This window comes from Podarcis pityusensis (assembly GCF_964106645.2).
Source record: "Podarcis pityusensis genome assembly, chromosome: 11".
Classification (NCBI taxonomy): Eukaryota; Metazoa; Chordata; class Lepidosauria; order Squamata; family Lacertidae; genus Podarcis; species Podarcis pityusensis.
Genome location: NC_138036.1, coordinates 43,686,501 through 43,709,247, shown reverse-complemented (window position 1 = coordinate 43,709,247; position 22,747 = coordinate 43,686,501). Strand labels below are relative to the sequence as shown.

Sequence of the window (22,747 nt, the reverse complement as noted above, 5' to 3'; positions counted from 1 at the left end):
ACATAAAAAATGTCTGGTCCTTCTTTACCACCCCTTGGCCGACAATACCCAAAAGAAAGGCCTCTGGTTTCTTAGTGAAGGTATATTTAAATACCTTTTTCAGTTCATTATAAATCATTTCCCAGAACGCCTTCACTTTAGGGCAAGTCCACCAGAGGTGGAAGAATGTTCCTTCACACTCTTTACATTTCCAACACTTATTGTCAGTCAGGTGGTAAATTTTTGCAAGTTTGACTGGGGTCATATACCATCTATATATCATTTTCATTACATTTTCTTTCAAAGCGTTACATGCAGTAAATTTCAATCCAGTACTCCACAACCTTTCCCAGTCCTCAAACATAATATTATGCCCAATGTCCTGCGCCCACCTTATCATAGCCGATTTAACCATTTCGTCTTGTGTGTTCCATTTTAACAGCAAGTTATACATCCTTGAAAGTACCTTACTCTTAGGTTCTAACAATTCTGTTTCTATTTTCGATTTCTCCACCTGGAACCCTAATTTCTTGTCATTTTTAAAAACTTCTTTAATCTGAGCGTAATGTAACCAGTCTCGCACTTTATCCTTCATTTTCTCCAAACTCTGCAGTTTCCAATTGTCTCCATCTTTTTCTAGAATTTCCCAATATTTTGGCCATTTGGCCTCCATATTGGGTCTTTTTCGGGCCTTAGCTTCCAAAGGTGAAAGCCACCTTGGGGTTTTATTTTCCAGCAAGTCTTTATATTTTGTCCAGACATTAAACAGTGATTTTCTGACAATATGGTTCTTAAAGGCCTTATTTGCTTTAACCTTGTCATACCACAAATATGCATGCATGAAGAGAATATTTATCTTCATTCTAGGAATTGGGGTGAAAAGATCTGCCACAGTAGGCTGGTATTTATAATGCAGATTTTTTTTTTAAAAAAATGTTGACTGTGATGAAGGATATGCCACAATGTGGTATTGCATGCAAAGTGTTCAGATGGCAATACAAAATCGTAACATGGGTTAGAGGAAACCAGTACGCATTTCTTAAAAGCAAGTAATGGTAAGTTACATCCTGAAGCAGATGAGACTGCGGGGAGAGGCTTATATTGGTGATGGTAGGCATTTTGCAACCATTTTGGCTGAAGGCAAGTTTAACATTTGGAATACTGGAATGTGTGAATACATTTAGGAGTTTCTAAGTTTAAGAAAGTGGTGCTTCGTAAAGAAAGAAGTCTGAAGAGTAATGTGAGAACAATGTCCCAAGAGCAACAATGACTTTAAATAAATCTTAAGGCAAGAAAATATGTAGAAACATTCTCCATGGAGTCTTTGTACAGATTCCATCGGATATTGATTATTGTTGCAAACAAGAGTATCTGATGGAAAAGTAGCAATATCACAAGGAAAATCGTTTCACCTGTGTGTGCGCTCACATGAGATATTGGAGACAGTGGCGGATTTGTGTGTGTATGAGGTTGTACCTAGTTTGGGAGCCTGATGCACCTTTGCAAGCAAATTCCCTCCCCCTCCCTGATACCACCAATTTTGGCGGCAGTGACAAAATGATTATAATAATGTAGACTCAGTGGTTGGGGGTAAGTAGAACCCAGAACCTGATGAAGATCCTTCATAGTCACCACCAGATCAAGCATTTGATGAGCATGGAGGGGGCAATAACCTCTTCTCAGCTGGTCTGCATTGAGAAGCTGAAGATGGTGGATTGAGCTCTGTCTGTGCGCATATCTGCCTGTGTGTCCTTTGTGCATGCATGTGAGAGTGCAAGACAGGGCAGCACACATCCACTTTTGACCACCCCACACTGTTGCCATGAGATCCCCAGAGGGTTGTCCAAGGGTGAATGTGACCATCTTGCCCAAAAAGGTTAGCCACCCTTGTGCTTGACCAATCTCTCCATGCATTTTTTCTAGTGTGAATCCACTACTTACCACCTGGTATTTGCCCGGTTAGGTAAAAAGCATAAGTTTAGCTTGGCGGGTGGCACTGTGGTCTAAACCACAGAGCCTAGGGCTTGCAGATCAGAAGGTCAGTGGTTTGAATCCCTGCGACGGGGTGAGCTCCCGTTGCTCGGTCCCTGCTCCTGCCAACCTAGCAGTTCGAAAGCACGTCAAAGTGCAAATAGTGCAAATAGGTACCTCTCTGGTGGGAAGTTAAATGGCGTTTCTGTGCGCTGCTCTGGTTTGCCAGAAGTGGCTTAGTCATGCTGGCCACATGACCCAAAATCTGTACGCTGGCTCCCTCGGCCGGTAAAGTGAGATGAGCGCCACAACCCCAGAGTCTGGACCCAATGGTTAGGGCTCCCTTTACCTTTACCTTTAATTATAATGTAATTTTCCATTTAGGTTGGAACCAGTATTTTCAATGAGGTCAGATACTTGCATATTTGAAAACCCTCCAAAAACCAACTGTTATTGAAATAGTTTTGAAATCAGTACAGTGGTAACTTGGTTCTCAAAATGGCTTGGCTCCCGAACAAATTGGCTCCTGAACGCCGCAAACCCGAAAGTAAGTGTTCCAGTTTGCGAATGTTTTTTGGAAGCCGAACATCCGACGCGGCTTCTGCAACTTCCGATTGAGTGCAGGAAGCTCTTGCAGCCAATTGGAAGCCACGCCTTGGCTTTTGAATGGTTTGGGGAGTCAAATGGACTCCTGGAACGGATTAAGTTTGTGAACCAAGGTACCACTGTATCCAAGTTATTATTTTAGCTTTATTGTAGCCAAAGGGACAATGAAAGTGATTTTAAAGTCTTGCATTATAAATACTGCTATTTTTTAAAGTCCCACATCTATCTCTTGATAAAACAAAATAGTAAATTTAGGAGTTTTCTTTTAGTTTTTGTTAGAAATTTATAATTAGATGTATTTTCACACAACTAACTTCAGGTGAGCCTCACTGTCACCTAAAATGAGAGCAGCTCTTCACACATTTTGCATCATCTGACTTGTCAATAACAGCTCTTACATTCAGGCCAGGACAGCTGTGTGTTTAGTGAAGTGTTAATTAACCTGGCTTGGAAGTGGTTCTTTGTAACTTTGAAAATACAGTATGTAAGTGCACTTTGCACCAAAAGCTTAGATTTTCAATGTCATTGTTTTGCTAAAAGCAAGAACGAGTCTTCTGGCAGACTACAAATTTTATTACGGCTCTTCAGATCCTTGAAATGTTAGCAGGTATGGCCTCTTGTTTTTGCTGCAACAGACTGACCTGGCTACCTTTGGAAATTGTTCTGGTAGTTATTGAAAAATATGTTCCTGTTTTTCAGCATAATGGCGAAAGAGCTAAGGAAGAAGCATCTCACAGCTTCGATAAGTTGTTCGATGTTTTGGAAGAGAGGCGAGCAACTGCACTCAGGGCTATTGAAGCTTCCAAAAACCTAAGACTGGAGAAATTGCATTCTCAGATAGAAGAGTATCAGGGACTTCTAGAAAATAATGGCCTTGTAGGGTATGCCCAAGAAGTTCTTAAAGAAACAGACCAGTCTTGTTTTGTACAAACAGCGAAACAGCTTCATGAAAGGTATGCCATTTATATTCTAAAATGTTTAGATCATAGAATCATAGAGTTGGAAGAGACCACAAGGGCCATCGAGTCCAACCCCCTGCCAAGCAGGAAACACCATCAGAGCACTCCTGACATATGGTTGTCAAGCCTCTGCTTAAAGACCTCCAAAGAAGGAGACTCCACCACACTCCTTGGCAGCAAATTCCACTGTCGAACAGCTCTTACTGTCAGGAAGTTCTTCCTAATGTTTAGGTGGAATCTTCTTTCTTGTAGTTTGGATCCATTGCTCTGTGTCCGCTTCTCTGGAGCAGCAGAAAACAACCTTTCTCCCTCCTCTATGTGACATCCTTTTATATATTTGAACATGGCTATCATATCACCCCTTAACCTCCTCTTCTCCAGGCTAAGATGATGTACAGTGGTACCTCAGGTTACATACACTTCAGGTTACAGACTCCGCTAACCCAGAAATAGTGCTTCAGGTTAAGAACTTTGCTTCAGGATGAGAACAGAAATCATGCTGCGACGGCAGCGGGAGGCCCCATTAGCTAAAGTGGTGCTTCAGGTTAAGAACAGTTTCAGGTTAAGAATGGACCTCCAGAACGAATTAAGTACTTAACCCGAGGTACCACTGTACTTCAAAACATGCCTTGTTCTTCACCATAATTTGAGTATGGAGATCTGCATGTGGGGTAACTTCCCTCATGTGGAAGTAAAATTATTTTCTGCCCACTTTCTGTATTTTGGATCTAGGTGATATGTTTCGAGATCACGGGTCTCAAGTAGCTCCAATACACTTGTAATTTCTTTGCAGAGGAGAACATCCTAGTAGATCGTGTCCCTACTTTCTTTCAAACTAGCTTATGTCAACTATGCATCATAAAGTTTCTGATTAATTGAATAATCAATATATAATAAACTACTGGGGATTTCAATTCCACTGTTACATAGGAAAGTCAAAGAAGAAGAATACTTTGGCAGGTGACTCATCTTATTCATTCTAAGACATTAGCAAGAACTAAAGGATCATATATTTTAGAATCGGTCTCTGGAAGGTATTATTCATTTGCAAGATATTTTCTTTCTCTCACTTATAAGAAGCTAAAGCAGTCGTACTCAAAGAGTGTGGTGCGCCAGCCACACTGATGTGGCAGTAGAAGATAGCAAGTGTGTTGGGCAGATTTAAGGACAATCAATATTATATTTTGTGAATGATTCATGTTCTTATGTAGCTGCATTGTTTTATGCTTTCTGAATGTCTTACAAGCATATTACAAAGTAGTTGTATTCTATGTTACAAATCAGACACTGCTAGAAGTTGTTTCTTTTCGTTTTCCAATGCATTTCTTATCAGTAAAAAGATTGGTGTGGCGCAAGCAAATTTTTATTCTGAAAGTGTGGCCCAGAGAGAAAAGTTTGAGGACCACTGGCTAACTTGTTAAGAAAGAATGCATATGTATATATCTAGCTAGTAAAACTTTTCCACATACAGAATTCAAAAAGCAACTGAATCTTTGAAGAGCTTCAGACCTGCAGCTCAAGCGTCTTTTGAAGATTTTGTTCTTGACATAGCAAAGCCACAGGAGGCTCTTGGGGACATGTCTTTCCTTTCGAGTGGTAAGTTGGAAAGGAAGCTCTGCTTAATCCTGCCCCCCTCCCCAACATAGTCTTTCCAAACACAATTTGCTCTCAGCTGAGTTTTCAAAGTTCTTGAAAAGTCAGTTGTATACCTGTAACAACTATGGGAATTTCTTAGTACTAGAAAATACCCTAATAGGCCATGCTACTATTGGGCATTTTGGGGGAGACAGAACAGATCCTTTGTATTGAAGAAGTAATCATAATGTGGCAAAGTCAAGTCATCATTTGACACAGCTGTGTGTGCTGTCTGTTATGCACATGCCGGAGTTGCTTTTTCTTGTAACCTAGTTGATCTCAGAGCATATTTAGATTGGGAATGAGTCCAGGAAAGGTGTTATCAGGAGCAGCCAATGATTTCCCTGGAGTTTAATGTATTGTTAGCAGGGGATTGGTAGACGGTATGAGCAGCACTGCTGTTGAGTGAGTGACAACCAAGGATGAATAAGGTCCAGCACGGATTCTGTAGAATTCCCTCCCAGCCCAACAGCTATCAACTTGGAGAAGTCTTTGTTTTAATTTAGTGAAGTTAAAAGCTTGTTTGCAAATCTAAAAAATTATTCTTGTATGTTTAATTCAGGTGTTGATATACCAGAAATCAATGAGGAGCAAAGCAAAATGTATAACAAAGCTTTGATCTGTTGGGATCATCCACAGAAAGCAGGTTCAGCTGATACTTACATCCTTGAATACCGTAAACTGAACAGAGAAGATGCTAACCCAGCCTGGCAAGAGACTGAAGTCTTCGGCAAGAGTGAGATCATCTCTGATCTTGACACTAACAGCAGCTATGCCTTCAGAGTCAGAGGATATAAAGGATCTATCTGTAGTCCTTGGAGCAGGGAAGTTATCTTGCACACACCTCCAGCTCCAGGTACAATTCATGTATTTTTGCAACTCCCAAACTGGTGGCTGTGGAAGATTGAGGTCTTGCTGTGCATACATATATGAACACTCACACAGAAGTATATCCATCACCAAGTTATAATAAAATTCCATTAAATTAATATTTTAAGTTCCCCACTCTGCCTGCTTTAACCACGAGCCCCAATATTTAGCCCAAACAGGTAGCTCTAGCAATATTTCTGAAATGCGCACAGGTTTGGCAAGTTTTAAGGTGAACTCCATAAATGGGGGCAACTACAAGAAGTGTTTCCATATCCTGTTTAAACTTGACGCAGTGAATTGTATTGTTAAAATGACACACTTGGTTGATCTTAGGAGGAGGCAGTCTTAGCTTCTGTTTTATAAACCACTTTAACATTTACAAACACTAAAAATACAGTACCTCTTTGCAGAGATACAACCTGATAAACAATACCAGAGGGGCAAGGGACATGAAAACAAGCAAATGCAGATGCTTAATTGTTTAATAAAGCTACGTAAATGTGACCAGGTGCAATGGCTATTGAAGGAGACAGATTTAGGAGAGGAAGGACCAAAAGACAAGTATTCATAGTGGAACAAATGAAATACAAAGGAGAAGTTACGGTAACCATTTAGAGCTCTATTAATAAAAGAGAGGTCTCTTTCTATCACAAAAGCATTAGTACAATGTGCCCCTGATGACTCAGCTTTGTTAAAAGGTGGACAGTTTCATTTCCCTACACCAAGACTTCTGAATAGTTTCCAAGGTCAGCCCAGTCACTGTTGGGTTTGGAACTTAACAGGTTAAGAAGTTCCCATGATGCCTCAGCATTCTGACGTCAGCTTTAGAAGCTGGGAGGAGTTTCGTTTTCTCTGTTCCTCTCTGGTTCTCTGAGAGAGAAGTCGCAGTGTTTTGTCATGGCTGCGGTGAGCCCAGGAGATTCCTGGGGAAAGTCGGAATAAAGGACTGATAAATAGACAAACCGGGCTCTGTGTGTTTGTCGGAAGCTAAGTGGAAGCTACGTGACAGTTTCACCGCTGTGTTCAACTCTGCTGAGGCGTGACTGGAGAGCTACTGGAGACAGAGCTGAGTGGCGCAGCTCGGAGGAAGCGCGCCGGGCATAAAGAGCTAATTGTGGATCGTAAATCAATTAGCGGGGGTCACGCCAAACCAATAAATCAATTCCAACAGGTTATGGACCCTTAATCACCGATCGTAAAAGTGTCACAGGAACGCTTTGAAGTGCCGGAATGCGTTTGAAGTCGCTGGCAGGAGTTTTTGCCTGGTGTTAAGAGGCAAAGGAGAGCTGCGGAGCTCAGAGCAGCTGAAAGACACAGAGGTTTGCCTGTGCTGAGAGCTGAGTGCTGGGAGCTGAAGAGCAGCTGGAAAATCGTGTCCCCACGGATGGGTGCCGGAGGAGCTTGTAATCTGTGAGTACAGCTTGGGGCCCCTTGGGAGAACGGAAGACAATGGCAGGCAGCCAGGTCTTGGAGGACATTGCGTTTGAACAGCTCACTCTAAGAAGTTGGGCAAGGGCGTAAAGTCAGCAAGGGCTGCCTGGGATGTGCTGTGAAGCTTCAGCAGGAGGCCAGAGCCCTGGAGAAGTATTGAGAAAAGCCTAAAGATGGCTGGTGCCCCTGTTCCTGATGCTTTAGCCTCAAGGAGTGCTAGTGAGCAGATCGGGGGGGCGAAGGATTCCAAAGGCAAGTGTAAAGGCTTGTCCACTGTGCGTGCTGGAGTGGAATGTCAACAAAGCAGGTTCCCAGAAAGCCGCAGTGGGAGCCAGGCCGGAGGGGGCGGAGCTGGCAAAGAGTGCTTTTCCGGGAGAAGGAGGGCCAAGCCAGCTGGGAGGAGCCCCGGGCAGTGTTTTTCCACTGGAGTTCGTCGTTGCTACGTGCTGCCCATGGAGAGCGGAGACAGCTGGGCAGGAGGGTCCCAAGGTCACCCAGCTGAGTTCTCATGGGAACCAGTCTCGGAGAGGAGGCCAGCGTGGGAACGCAAGGGAAAGACGTGGTTCAGACGCTGGGGAGGGTTGTTTTCTTATCACTGCTTCTATGGCAACTGTGAAGAACAACTCCAGCCAGGACACGGTGACGCGCTGGGTTTTGAATACTGCTGTTGGTCAGCACCTGCTAAGCGAGCCTGCTGGCAAAATGCGGAACTGCAGGGCTGTTTCAACAGGACACAACTGTGATGTTAGCAGACGGAATGAGAAAGTCGGTTTCTGCTGTGGCTAACATGTTTTTTTCTCCTTTACAGGAGGAGCTAGAGGTCTACGTTGGGGGGAAACAAGTGGCCAACGTGGAGTGCAGCAGAACAATCTCTTTGTTCTGGAGTCACCTCTGGAGGGTGGTGGGAATGCTGGAAAAGCACAGGCGCAGTGTGCTAAGGTTCCCAGTCATGTGCAAAAGCTGCACAGGTGCACAAAAGGGTACAAACTCCGGAAATGTGGGAGGTCCCTAGGGTGCAGGGCATGCAAGGGTGCACAGGTACATGGTTTTCCCGGGTTTGGGAGGGTAGCCAAAGAGCCCTTTGAGCTCTTTGAGGCAGGTGGTCCAAAGGTTCAGGACATGATCTTCTGTGGATATGATCCTGCAACCAATGGGTGGAAGTTTGCATACCCAGAGGGTGACCAAACCAAGCTGCTGGTCAGTAAGCAGGCTGAGTTCTGTGAACAGGATGAGTGTTCAAGACTCAGGGATAGTTCTGATTTTTCTCTCAGAATGTCTGTCTGATTCTGAGGAGGAAAGGGAGCCAGAGGCTGATCCCGGTGATGGGGACCAGGTCCAAGATCAGGGTTCAGAACCCGGTGATGGGGACCAGGTCCAAGATCAGGGTTCAGGGCAGGTCTGGGCATCTCCAAAGGTTGTGAAAGGAATGTCCAGGTGTGAGGCTTCATCTCCGGTTAGCGTAATGGAGAAAGCTCACAAACAGGGTGTCAAGTCAGAGGGGGAAGGATCTGACGGAGAAGACACAACTGCTGGCCCAAATGGGTCAGTAGGGTATCAGGTCACAAGTGCGTGGAAAAGTGTCGCACAGTGTGATTCTGGGAATGTTGAAGGGGTTCAACAGGTGCCTGGGAAAGATGCCGGGAAGGGGCACAAGGCAAAGGGAAAGGTGTTGAACTCAACAAGGTCTTGTCAGAATGGTTCGGCAAGAGGGGGTGTTGGGTTTGGAACTTAACAGGTTAAGAAGTTCCCATGATGCCTCAGCATTCTGACGTCAGCTTTAGAAGCTGGGAGGAGTTTCGTTTTCTCTGTTCCTCTCTGGTTCTCTGAGAGAGAAGTCGCAGTGTTTTGTCATGGCTGCGGTGAGCCCAGGAGATTCCTGGGGAAAGTCGGAATAAAGGACTGATAAATAGACAAACCGGGCTCTGTGTGTTTGTCGGAAGCTAAGTGGAAGCTACGTGACAGTTTCACCGCTGTGTTCAACTCTGCTGAGGCGTGACTGGAGAGCTACTGGAGACAGAGCTGAGTGGCGCAGCTCGGAGGAAGCGCGCCGGGCATAAAGAGCTAATTGTGGATCGTAAATCAATTAGCGGGGGTCACGCCAAACCAATAAATCAATTCCAACAGTCACCATGTCTCAGGGTAATGACTGATGAACACCAGGGCCTCATCAGAAAGAATAGGCTGCAGTTTTCTTAACATCCGTAGCTGCAGTGGAAGTGATGCCCTTGGCTGCTAGTAACATCTGAGCTTCCAGGTGCAACAGCTAGTCCTGAAGCACTCAAGGCTTCTGGATGTGAGGGGCAGGTGGGTGGTGAGGTTGGCACTGGCAGAACCATTCCAGCGCTATCACCAGTGTGCCCTGACATGGCCACTGTCCCTTCAGGTAAGTGACAGCAATACTGCTGTGGGGAGGGTGGCTTTGCAGCACCGCCTTACCATGCTGATTACCCATCCCACATAAGTCTTGTGGTCTGCTAGCCAATCTTGTTTGGATTCAGTTTTCGGTTGGGAGTAACCAATAACAAATGCAGAACGGCAAACACAACGGCAAACATTGGAAACATATTCAGATAATGTGTTTATGTCTAAAATAACACATTCTATTTGGTCAGTGTGTGTACCAATTGTGCATTCCTTTGCTGTATGTAGTAGAACAAAATCTAAACCTTGAGTGTTGAAAATTAGTCTCAATTGGTCTTCATATACTTGAATTTGAATGGTGCCTATAGATGTTCCTCTATAGGTACTTCCTGAAAGGAGACATGTAGTGCCAAATGTAAAGAAATATGACCATCAGATTGAATCATTTGAATCTGGAAGAAAGAAAACATCCTTAGATGCCAGTCGAATATTTTTTTAGGGAGAAACGAAACGAAACTAATTATATTTAATTTAAAGAGCATAGAACGCACAAGGGATGAAGAAACAGATGACTGAAAAGTTCACTCTGCCAAAAGTTGATCCATAATGGGAGGACTGGGTTATGGAATCAAGGGAATGGTTCTCTGAATGAGAGGAAGAGCCGGAGCGTCGTACCACAGAGATTATTTATTAGTAGAAGGCTACATTAATTGTGAATATAAAATTAAGTTAGTGCTGATGGTCTTCAGCACCTGAGAGCTCATACTGCCTTTCCCTTCTTGCTAAAGAACCAAGGAGGAGATTGTAAACCATAGCAAGCAAAACTATTTAAAATATTAGAACTTCGTAGCAATCACAGTTTCTTAAAATATCAGATATTTAAAGGAAGAAGTGACAATGTAGTGCCCCAGTTGTTGGCAATTTCAAAATTACGATATAGAGAAGCCAATAGCATTTGGCCCACAAAAAGAAATTAGCATAATTATGGTGTCTTAAGGAGAAGGGCATCCTTTGCATCATGCTTATTAAAACAAACAAAATCTTGGGAGGTGAAGTTAATTGCACTTTAATAGGATTCATGGTGCCACTAATGTGTTCTAGTAATTATGTCTGAGATTCCTTGTCCAGTCTGCTGATAGAGTAAAAAAGTGATTAAAAAAATAATAATTAGGAATATCTCAATCATTAGATGCTGATCTAGGATGCATATTTTTCAGTTTTTAGTTTCCTTTTCGATGACAAGTGTGGCTACAATAGTGAACACCTCATGCTGAATGCGAGGAGAAATGCTGTGGAAAGCAGGGCTGGATTTCCTTTGCTTCTGGGAGCTGAACGTATCCAAGCCGGTTGCTACACTACATTAGACTATGTTGTTGGAGACACCGGTATTGTGAAAGGGAAGCATTTCTGGGCTCTCCGCGTGGAGCCCTATTCATATTTGGTGAAAGTAGGAGTTGCATCTGATGCTAAGATCCAAGAATGGTTCCAAAATTCTCGTGATCTAACAAGCCCAAGGTGAGTAATACTTTTCGTCTCTATCGTAGAAGCTAATGCAAAGGTTATATAAGATAAAAGCCATATTGGTTGAAGTAACAGCTGGATTGCTGCCTCAGCTGCCTTCACACGGGGAAGGCGGTCTGCCTCTTTCTCCTGGTTTTAAATTCTCAAGTTTTAAATAAAACTTGGGATTCCCCCAAGCATGCTGATACACCCCACTTGATTCGCGGCAGCCCTCTTTCTGGTTCCATTTCCAAGATTTCACTATTAGAGAGTGATCGTTTCTTTTTAGAGATTTTGTTTCAAGTGATTTCAGTTGGAATGGGTCTCTAAAAAAGCGACATGCTCTTGATTGCTTACTCATTCACTTGCCAACATGACATTTGTTCCTGCCTCTCCCCCCCCCCCCCGTGAATATTGGTCACTGTAATGTACACTTCCTACAACTTGTGTAGGGAAGATGAACACAGATTTGATGCTAGTACTTGTGTATCAGAGTTGGTGCTCGCACTTGTGTATCAAATATCTATATATGCATTTCCAAGAAGCACATGGGCATAAAAGGACAGATTGCTGATTTCGTTTTGACTTGCGTGCTTGTACAAGCCAAATTTCTACTCAGTGCAGCAGCAGCAACAATAAAAAAGCATTCAGCTCAGAAGTGCGATAGAGTGTGATTCAAAAGCAAACTGTTACAGATCATTGCTCAGCACTGCAGCAGCTCACACTAGCAGGCAAGAAGCCTCCTTTTTACGGTATTGTATACATTGCTTAAATTGAGCAGAAATAATATGTTCATGCATGCAGACAGCAATGCATTCACGGCTACTCTTCTGACTCAGCTCAGACCCTTCAGGTCAGTCTCCTTTGACCTCCTGCTTCTAGCAGGAGGGGTGGAAATGAGGAGGACAGGATCTAAGCTGCCTTTTCAACTTCTATTAGCTTCTTTTCATGTTCAGCGTCTGGGGAAACTAATCCTTCTTCACTGGATGATGATTCCAATGCGGCTGCTGTGATGGGTATTTTGCTAATGCTGGCTGCCCATATTTGTCCTGAATCAGTTGCTTTGTTCATAATCCTTGTTTTCCCTCTTCAATAGTACTGACAAGTGCCATTTTAATTTTTTTTTTAAGATTACAGTTGCGTGACACTGTCGGGGAGAGAAAAATCTTACAACATGAAGAAAAGGGCCAGAAAGAGGAGGAGGGGGGAAGAATGGAAAAAAGGTGGACAATTTTTTAAAAAATTAATACAGTTTGAAATTGCACATTTCTCAGAAGTACAGTCCAGATTGTTGCTAGTAGATATATACATCTGCCCAGCTACTTTACATCCTATGTAAAGCAAAGATGCAAAGACTGGTCTCTTCAGCATGTGTAGATGGGGGCTATTTTGACTTCCCACCTGTTGCTTGATTCCCAGGGTTGATTCATGCCTTAGGCGCAACCTCTGTATACCTGCATTTTTTGCTGACTTTAAATATCTTCCTTCATAGCCTTGGTTCTTCAATTTTTTTTATCATACACTAGAACACATCACAGTAAACACAACTTACAATGAACTACCCAAAGCAGGAATTTGAAGGGTTTGCCGATCTCTATTATACTGCCATCTTTCCATCCCTCAGACAATTTTCCTTCAACCTCCTGCCCTAAACCTGAAAAAAGGAATTACTATTATTTGCAGTGCTCTCTTCTTCTTTTTGAGAGTCTCAAAATGATTTCCTCCCCCAAATCCTGACTCAACTGAGGGTGGAGGTGTATGTTAGAAGAAGGTTCCAACTCTCTCTATATATGATTTTGTAAGGCGAACATGGGTGCATGGGATTTTGCAAGAGAGAATTGGAAGGTGAAATGGAGTATTAATACTTTCTAGCTCTCAAATGCTGCTGCTAGTAATTACTACCATTACTGCTACACTCAACTGCAGTGTTTTCTCCTGTTGCACACTTAAAAATGGAAGTGAAGCCTGTTTGGGAAAAGAACTGGAGGCCAAAGAGATTTCATGAGTGTGGGAGGTGTTACATCAGCAAGTGTGAGCTTGGGAAAATTTGTCCGCAGGGATATAGATGGAAACTCTGTTAGCAGTATGTGGGTAATAACCTGCACAGAATAAATCCATCATCGTCATCATCATCATCATCATCATCATCTGCCTTAAGAAACAAAGAGTTGTATCCAATGGTGACTTGGCATAGAAGTGCTTCTGCTGGGGCCAACCAAGGCTAATCCTTTGTGCTAATCCCCCTTGCCAATTGCAGCCCTCTAGTCCAGGCTTCCTCCAACTCAGCCCTCCAGATGTTTTTGGCCGACAACTCCCATGATCCCTAGCCAGCAGGACCAGTGGTCAGGGATGATGGGAATTGTAGCTTCAAAACATCTGGAGGGCTGAGTTTGAGGAAGCCTGCTCTAGTCTATACCATTCTAGAGTGTCCCATAACAGTCCTTTTTTATGGGGGGACGCAGGGGACGCATACCCCTAAACATTTTGTGAATCTAAGTTTGGCCTCATTGAGGGCAGTATTTCAATATGGGTAGGAAAATAAGAGTACCCCTAAACATTTTTATTTTTTAAAGAAAAAAAGCACTGCCCATAACCCTTGGGAAAAGCTTTTGGGAGTCATTGGATAGGGGAGGATCAGTGAAAATTTTGAGAGAAAAAATGTGATGAAGTTAAGTCATGACACACAGATGCTTATAATTTCCAATTTAGACCTGGTCTTTCTGCTCTTGGCTGTTAAAGTACATGTTTTCTGGTAGCCAATATCCAGTGGCTCACTTCTAAGAGTATAGATTCTAGCATTAGGGTTTCCTGCTTGCCAGTAATAGGATCCTGCTTTACCTGCTGGGGATTCCTTTGTTATTTGCTCCACCTCAGGTCACGGAGAGCAGTAGCCTCTAGCTGTAAGGTTCTTGAATCCAGATAATTACTCTCATTTGTGCTCAATTATCTGGAAGCCATGTTAGGGCTGACCTAGTTCATAGTGATTTTTTGCAGAGAAGAACTTATCACTGGAGGCCTGCATATGGTAAGTCCAGCAGAATTACAAAGGAAAGGTGTTTAATATTTATAACATTTGGCATAGAACAAAATGGTAAATGACACTGCAAATTTTAATCCAAGAAAGTTTCTTTGCACAGAGGAAATAGTTCAGGGGGTGATGGTGACCAGGTACATGCTGTCTATAAAATAGAAAGAAACAACAACCTGTAGTTGTCATGAACTGTACCATGTATTCACATTGCCAGAGCCTGTTTGGCTTCATTTCCTCAAACATGAGAATTGTGCTGGTTAACACTGTCACTGAAATACTGTTTTCAGAAGAGGAATTACCGTATTTTCCGCCCTATAGGACGCACCTTTTCCCCTCCAAAAATGAAGGGGAAATCTGTGTGCGTCCTATGGGGCGAATACAGGCTTTCGCTGAAGCTTGGAGAGCGAGAGGGGTTGGTGCGCACCGACCCCTCTCGCTCTCCAGGCTTCAGGAAGCTATCAGCAAGCCTGGGGAGCCCGCGGGAGTTCCCGCAGGGCTCCCTAGGCTGCGGATAGCAGCCTGCCGCCCGGCGCGCGAGGCACCCTGAAGCAGAGCGCCCCTCGCGCCGGGCAGACATCGGCCAGCCCCACAAGCTCGGGGGACAGCGGGGAGGCGGAGCGCCGCCATACTGCTGTTCCCCGACCTGGTTTTGGGGGGGAAATAAAGGACAATTTTCCCCCCTTTATTTCCCCCCCCCAAAACTAGGTGCGTCCTATGGGACGGAGCGTCCTATGGGACGAAAAATACGGTACTTTAACTGTTTCAGAAGGTTAGAATCCTCTTTGATTTGTTTCTTTTGCTGAACATTGCTGATAGAAGTTACCCTGCAGCATAGTAGCATAGTCCTCTTGATCTCAGAAGTACCAAAGTTGCTACTTTACGCAATGCCTCAAACTTTGACCTTGTATACTATTTTCTCAACTGTTTACATTTGTACTTGGCCTTCCTCAGAGGAAATCAAAGCAGCATTTTAGTCTTACAACAGCTTTTGAAGCTGAGAGACAAGTGACTCTCGTCCAAATTTCCTGAGCTTGCTTCACAGTTGACTTACCTAGATTTTCATTCTTCAAACACATTTTGACTTCTTCCATCCTGTGGAAGGCACATCAAACAAGATTGGGGGGGGGGGCAGGATGCCCTATATGCATTGTAATTGCTGCTTGCCTTGAGTCTTGGCCTTCGGCAGTACAGATCAATTTAAGAATGTGGTATCACTTGAGATGGATGTAATGTATCTCCAAGGACACAAGCCAGGATCCTGCTCCAAGGACCTTGCTGTGGTTGCAAGCCATACTGGCAGGATCACAGAGGAGGGCCATTTTTCCATTGTGAAAAAATGTGGTTAACTCACATGATCATGCACTCAGTTCTCATTTAAATCTGTACAAATCTTCCTAGTGTTGATGTTATGTAGATTCTCAGCACACCTTCTCCCTGCCCTCTAGCATACTTTGGGACTGCATGGCAGAGGATCTGGCTTCATGCACAATGTTTTAAGGGTCTGTGCTTTATTGTGTGAAATTTACTGTGCTGGACTATGAGAAAACTTTGAAGATTTTAGGAGATATTCCAGTATGTCTAGTATACACCAATCAATGTTGTGTTCTTCTTCCAGATATGAACAAGACAGTGGTCATGACAGTGGGAGTGAAGACATCTTTGTTGAGTCCTTGCAGCCTTTCACACTGGTAACCTTAGGCATGAAGAAATTCTTTATTCCTAAGGTTTCTCCTGCTCCAGCTGCTTCCAAAGATTCTATGAACAGAATTCTTCCCATGCCATCATGCATTGGAATCTGCCTTGACTATGACAAAGGCAAAGTTGGATTCTATGATGCAGACAGGATGAAATGTCTTTATGAGCGTCAGGTAGACTGCTCTGGTAAAATGTATCCAGCTTTTGCATTGATGGGGAGTGCAGGAATTCATCTGGAAGAAACGATTGCAGCAAAATATTTGAAATACGAAGATGAAGACATGTAATGCCCAAGGATCCATCTTTAGCATTATGTCTTAATTACATCATATCTCCTAAGTGCTTTTGCTGCAACCCTGCTTTTGAGTCTTTCTGTTTTCGTTTCGTTTTTTAAGTGTCACAGAAATTTTTCCATCTCTACCAGATTTCTTTTGTCCAGAAAGAGCTTTCTGGTGTCACCCCTTGACCTGCCTTTTGGCATGCCTTTGGAGCCTTCAGAAATCAAATGGATTCTCAGTCTCATTGCCTTTCATAAGCAGGAAGTCTGGTGGCTATCTGGTTTTAAATTCTTACTTAGCTGATGCTTGCTGGCATTCACATTCCATTTTAAAATGGAAATGGGCCCTGTGTAACAGTGCATTTCTTATGGTTATGCATTATGTATGCTCCTTGCTTGAAAAGGAGTTTATTTCACTACATTGCGAGTGGTTAGGTGTCCTGGTTACTATATTTGCATGGGAGCGCAGAGTACATTGTGAATCCACACTGCAATAGAAATTGGGAGATAGATGTGAATCACAATGATTGTAGCCAAGATGGATTTATTGTGACTCACGCAATTGACTTTTACAAACCTGTCTGTCTGTCAGTGATCAATAGCAAGGTTCTTATGCGTTTTTTCAGTGTTGTTGGTTATTTCCTACATACTGTACTTCAGTATATTTAAATATAAGTGCAATTTCTCTTGAAACATCAGACCTTGCTGTTGAAAACTGCATATAGAGAGATTTAAAAAGCAGGCCCAAATGGTAATATTATAGATTTTTTTTAAAAAAAAGAAAAAGTGAACATTTTTTGTTTGCGTAGTTTATACTGTAACTTCATTTTTAAAAATGGTTTTTAGTGTGTTTAGAATAAAGTGTACTGACCATTAAGTTTGGAACACTTTTGCCTTAGGTGCCCTTGTCACTTAGATGTGTTAGCTAGAAAGCAATCCATACAAAACTGACTGAAGCTCCATATAGTCTGCTTAGCTTGTGGCAAATGTCGCTCTTAAGCAGAGGTTGGTGAAGCACTGCACTTCTGATCATCCTTTTCTTTGGGTGGAATTAAATTTGTGTAATATGTTTTGCTAAATATTGTTTTAAAATACTGCAACAGGTTCCCCAAGGTTTGGCAGCTGCTGATCATTCGGGATCATAAAACTGTAGCCCAAAGCGTTACTTTTAGCTTGTGTTTATTTATGAGATGCTGACTAAGCCATAACTTATTTATTGTACAGTGAAGTGATATTCTGCTTTTTAAAAAGAACCACCCCCCCCATCATAATTTAATCAACAAGTGGATTTGGACATTTCTGCTACTTTTATGCACCATACTGTTTCAATCAGTACTGAGAATTAGTGGATTGTTTGGGACCTATTCAATATAAATGTGATGCTTACACTTCAGTTGAAGGGACCAGGGGCAAAGATACTTACCTGTCTATGCAGAGCTTCTTGCTTTAAACTAAAATTGAAAAGTTTTAAACCACCCAGGAATGTTGTGTCATGGTTTCGTTTGGCCTTTTTTTAGAAAAGGGGGGAAAAAACCCATCCAGTTTCTACTGAAAAGAAAGAGCACTTTACATTCAGACAAAGTGAAACCTTGTGTGGATCATTCATATATAGCTGCTATAACTAACAAACCTGTTAGGGACTACTGTGTGATCTGCAAAGCTCTATACAAGTGTACATCATGTAGACAATTTTCAGAAAATAATAATATTTGAAGCTTTAATGCAAACCGTAAGGCCTTGTTTGAAAATATTGTGAAGTGGAAATGTAACTTTCTCAAGATTTTTTAAAAATAAAGTATGTCAAATAAAAATGTCCTTATTAAACACTCTTTGTTATTACTATGATAATGGCAACTCCCTAATAACTGTTGACAACTGGATTTTAGGTGTGGGGAAAGCTGATGTATTGCTTTCTGGCTGCATTTTCAAAATGTGAATGGTATGAAAACGAAGTAAAGCAACTGATTTAATTAGCTCAAGACAAATTTCCAAAACACATTTCAAACTTGCTTATTATTTTGCACTGATTGTGCAACATTAATTGTGATTCATACTTGTTTTTTTAAATGTGTAGAAATAAACAAGTAAAATATTTAAAACAACAAAAAACAATTAAGGACAATCACAGACTTTCACAGCTCATAATTTCAGGGTTACCTGGAACAGTATCAAATGTAGCTCTCAAATGCTTGAGTAAACAAGACAATTTAGCAAGTTCCTCCTGAACATTAATAATGAGAGAGAGAGGTGCATACATAGCCAATGAGGACATTCCACAAATGGGGAACTACCACTGATAAATCCCTGTAATGAGTCAGTGCTAGCTGAGCAGCAGCCTGTAGTGTCACCACCAAGATGACCTCCCTTGCTGATTATAGGGCCCAAGTTCACATTTTGGGAACTTCTCTTTTGGATCCTTGGGTCCTAAGTGGTTTATGGCTTCTGAGCTGGGCTCACTGGCAGCCAATGCAGCACCTTCAGGGTCAGTGGTGCAAGATCTCGACAGGCTTCCTGCTACTTACCAACCCAGCAGTTGCAGTCTGCACTTGCTGCAGCCTCTAGACTATCTTCAAGGGCAGTCTGATACAGAATCTGTTATGGTAGACCCAGGTGGGATGTACTGAGAGCATGGGCAAATAAGATCAGGCTACTGCACAGCTGTAGCTGACAAACCAGCCTAAGCTGGGCATTAGTACTCCTAGAGATTTCAGTGCCAGTAGGAATCTGGTACTCCTAGACTTGCACCCCTTTCATTCAGGTGGAATGCAACTTCCCCCAAAATATTATTAGGAACTCCAATTCCTAGACACGAGAATTAGCTATTCATAGCATCCCAGTTTTGTGGGGCAGGGGGAAAGCTTATTCCTTCCTCATTGTTGGCCTGCCAGCCTCAAACCTACTGATTGGACCCATAAAACAGATGTTCTTTACAAGTTTGGGCTTGACTTGAGCTGGAGACTATTTCTAGATCCTTGGCCCTGCAATAAGGCCTTCTCTGTGCACACTGCCAACTCCAAACAGTACATCAAACCTGTCCAACTATTTATGAAAGGATTTGTTTGTTTAGCTAGCCCGTTTGGTTAGACGTGCCCTGTCCCAGAACTCTCAACCCCCTTCCCTTCTCCATTTGCTCAGATAATCCCCCTGGCTTGTCTTAAAGATTCTAATACGCAGTTTTATTTTCCCTTGCTCTCAATGCATAAAAGCTTTTGTTTGCTAGTCCCGGTTCTGACACTAGCTTAAATCATTTGCAAAAGATGATTACACATTTCCCCTTGTCCTATTAAGAGTTGGTTTTCAAGACAATGGATGTTCTGAATTGGTGCTGGTAATGTTCTTAAAAGGGCTAAATTTTGAGAAGCTGATATATATATATATATATATATATATATATATATATATATATATGGGTGGGGTATAAATAATAAATTATTATTATTATTATTATTATTATTATTATTATTATTATAGCTTTTTGTAGATATGCTAGTTTTCATAGATATGCCAGTTTTGTTATTAAAGCTTTCCCCCATATTTTTTTCTTAACTAACTTGTTACAATTGAAGGGTTTTTCCTTTTCCATATTGGGACAATGCAGAATTTGTCTCCAGTCAATTGGCTTCTTATATGCTGAAGAGCTACATTTTTTATTTATTATAGCAGAGGAAACAGACACTCCCATTTATCTATTTTCCCAACCTGTGCAAAGCTGCGGAAGCGGACTTACTTGGCTTTGGGAAGGCATGAGAGCTCTGGCAGCACATTGGGAATAATGCTTGAGGGCTCTGGCAGGGTTCTAGAACCAGCATATTTCCCAAAGCTGGGCAAGTGCTTCGTGGGATTTGGGAAGGTGGTGGGAGGGCTCTGGAACATTGCCAGAGCCCTTGCACCTTCCCAAAGCCAGGTAGGCAGACCTCCACCTTGTGGGGGGTGGGGTGGGGGTTGGTTCCAGGTGTTCTTGGCTTTACTTTTTGTGTGTGTACAGTGGAACCTCCGTTGTCGAACGTAACCCATTCTGGAAGGCCGTTCGACTTCCGAAACATTCGACTACTGAGGCACAGTTGCCAGTCGGCAATTAAATGGAGAAAATGGAGAAATGTGCCTTGGAAGCTGTTCAGCTTCCGAGGTGCGTTCGAAAATGGAAGCATTCGTTTTTGGGTTTTTGGCATTCAAGTTCAGAATTGGTTGACTTCCGAATGCTCGAAAACCAAGGTTCTACTGAATATACATGGATTTCTGGAACTGAACTGTTGCATAAGATATCTTAACATTGGGAGAGCATCGCAGAACAACTGATAAAGCAGAATGAAGTGCAGATAGTCCAGTATAAACCCACCTCTAATGCACTATTATTGTGTCAATGATATGCCAAATAATATACCCACAAAGCCATCCCAGTCTGCAGGGGCACTTATAGCAAGCGTTCATGGAGGAAGAGGACAGATTTAAGTTTGGGGAGTGTGCTGTGAACTTTAAAGGCTCCCTCATCCCATGCAAGATGTTTCAGAAGGAAACTCTTTAATCTCTTCTGAGATTTAAACTGAGGCACACCTGCACAATATTTTTAAAGCACTGTGATGTCACTTTAAGGGTCAATCCTGGGAATCGCATGCTGAGTGTTGTTAGGCGACCCCTATTTCCCTCACAAAACTGCAATTCTCAAAAGTTCCCTGGCGGGAGTGTTAAAGCACTCTGGAAATTGTAGCTCTGCGAGGGGAATAGGGTTCTCCTGTTGACCCTAAGCACCCTTAACGAAGCACAGTTTCCAGGATTCTTTGGGGGGAATGCCATGGTAGGATAGTGCTTTAAATGTATAGCACCCCCCTCCCTATATAGCTCAGCTGCTCTATAGCATCTGCTCACACATAAGGGCTCCTCTTCAGGTGTCTGAGCTTAAGGCCTGGATATTAGGGCTAAATCAGCCACATGACAGTGGGGCACCCTCATTCCTCCTGTGCCTGAGGGCCTCCATGTGAGTAACAACTGTGAGGAGAGCTTCTGTCTTCACCTTCAAACATCCTCCATGTAACTTGCCCAGTAATATTGGCTCAACAACTGCAAGATGCTTTTCTTTGCTGTTCTTCGGTCTTGCCAGTAGATGGTGACCATCGACCATGCAGCAAGTAAGGAAGAATGATTTTCATTCACGGCCATTCCTTCTGTCTAGCAGAGTTGCTGCTTTTTGGTATTTATTACCGCATGGAAGAGAGAAGCATATCTCAATCATTTCGGGACAAACAAATATAACTGGCAAATTCTAAAGCAACCATTGGGGTTAGGTTGCCAGACAAAAAAATCATGTCCTTTAAGGTTTTTAAATAGTCTGTGGAGAAATCATAGCAACAAACAACAAAGTCTCCCCATATTTTATTTTTTAAAAAAATATCAATATTTTAAAAAATATCAATAGCATCAATAGGAGTATAGCATCTAGATCAAGGGAAGTAATAGTGCCACTGTATTCTGCTCTGGTCAGACCTCACCTGGAGTACTGTGTCCAGTTCTGGGCACCACAGTTCAAGAAGGACACTGACAAACTGGAACGTGTCCAGAGGAGGGCAACCAAAATGGTCAAAGGCCTGGAAACGATGCCTTATGGGGAACGGCTAAGGGAGCTGGGCATGTTTAGCCTGGAGAAGAGGAGGTTAAGGGGTGATATGATAGCCATGTTCAAATATATCAAAGGATGTCACATAGAGGAGGGAGAAAGGTTGTTTTCTGCTGCTCCAGAGAAGCGGACACGGAGCAATGGATCCAAACTACAAGAAAGAAGATTCCACCTAAACATTAGGAAGAACTTCCTGACAGTAAGAGCTGTTCGACAGTGGAATTTGCTGCCAAGGAGTGTGGTGGAGTCTCCTTCTTTGGAGGTCTTTAAGCAGAGGCTTGACAACCATATGTCAGGAGTGCTCTGATGGTGTTTCCTGCTTGGCAGGGGGTTGGACTCGATGGCCCTTGTGGTCTCTTCCAACTCTATGATTCTATGAAAAAAGGCCTTTGTAGTAATAGCATTTCACTCATGATTAATTTTCAGAAGTTGACCAAGGAAACTTGACTTGATGGTTTTATGCTAGATAAGGGAGCTGGGAAGGGAGGTGAAAATCCCAGAACACTTCATAGCTTGAAAGTTCCCATTTGCAAAGTTGATCAAAAGAATAATGCAATCCTATACATGTCTATGCATGACATACAGCCAGGAAGCTCTGTGCACAGGACCATGCAGCTTTATAGTCTCTCTTCATTGGAGTCCAGGATGAAAAAGGTTTTGTTTATTTCCCTGTTTACGGCTTTGTGTGTAGTATAAAAAGTGCCTGCACAACCTCTAGTATAGGGGCAACCCTCCAATTGTTGGACTGCATCGGCCTTCAGCCCCAGCCAACATGGCCTGTGGTTGGGAATAATGGAAACTAGTTCACGAACATCTGAGGGAGT

General features: G+C 42.7%; 1 protein-coding gene across 8 annotated transcripts in view; it reads left to right on the top strand.

The window, feature by feature from the left end:
• The window catches only part of TRIM36 (tripartite motif containing 36), a 61,134-nt gene extending 44,742 nt beyond the window's left edge, over window positions 1-16,392 (top strand). For 4 of the 8 annotated variants that reach the window (XM_080972574.1, XM_080972575.1, XM_080972577.1 and 1 more), the window contains exons 6-11: window positions 3,256-3,509; window positions 4,987-5,111; window positions 5,713-6,006; window positions 11,030-11,327; window positions 12,443-12,535; window positions 15,959-16,392. In XM_080972574.1, coding sequence (XP_080828700.1) covers window positions 3,256-3,509; window positions 4,987-5,111; window positions 5,713-6,006; window positions 11,030-11,327; window positions 12,443-12,535; window positions 15,959-16,325 — 1,431 coding nt within the window. In that variant the 3' untranslated portion in view covers window positions 16,326-16,392. The remainder of the gene's footprint in view (window positions 1-3,255; window positions 3,510-4,986; window positions 5,112-5,712; window positions 6,007-11,029; window positions 11,328-12,442; window positions 12,536-15,958) is intronic. The other 4 variants (XM_080972578.1, XM_080972579.1, XM_080972580.1 and 1 more) reach the window with 1 other exon arrangement.
• Window positions 16,393-22,747: the final 6,355 nt, after the last annotated feature.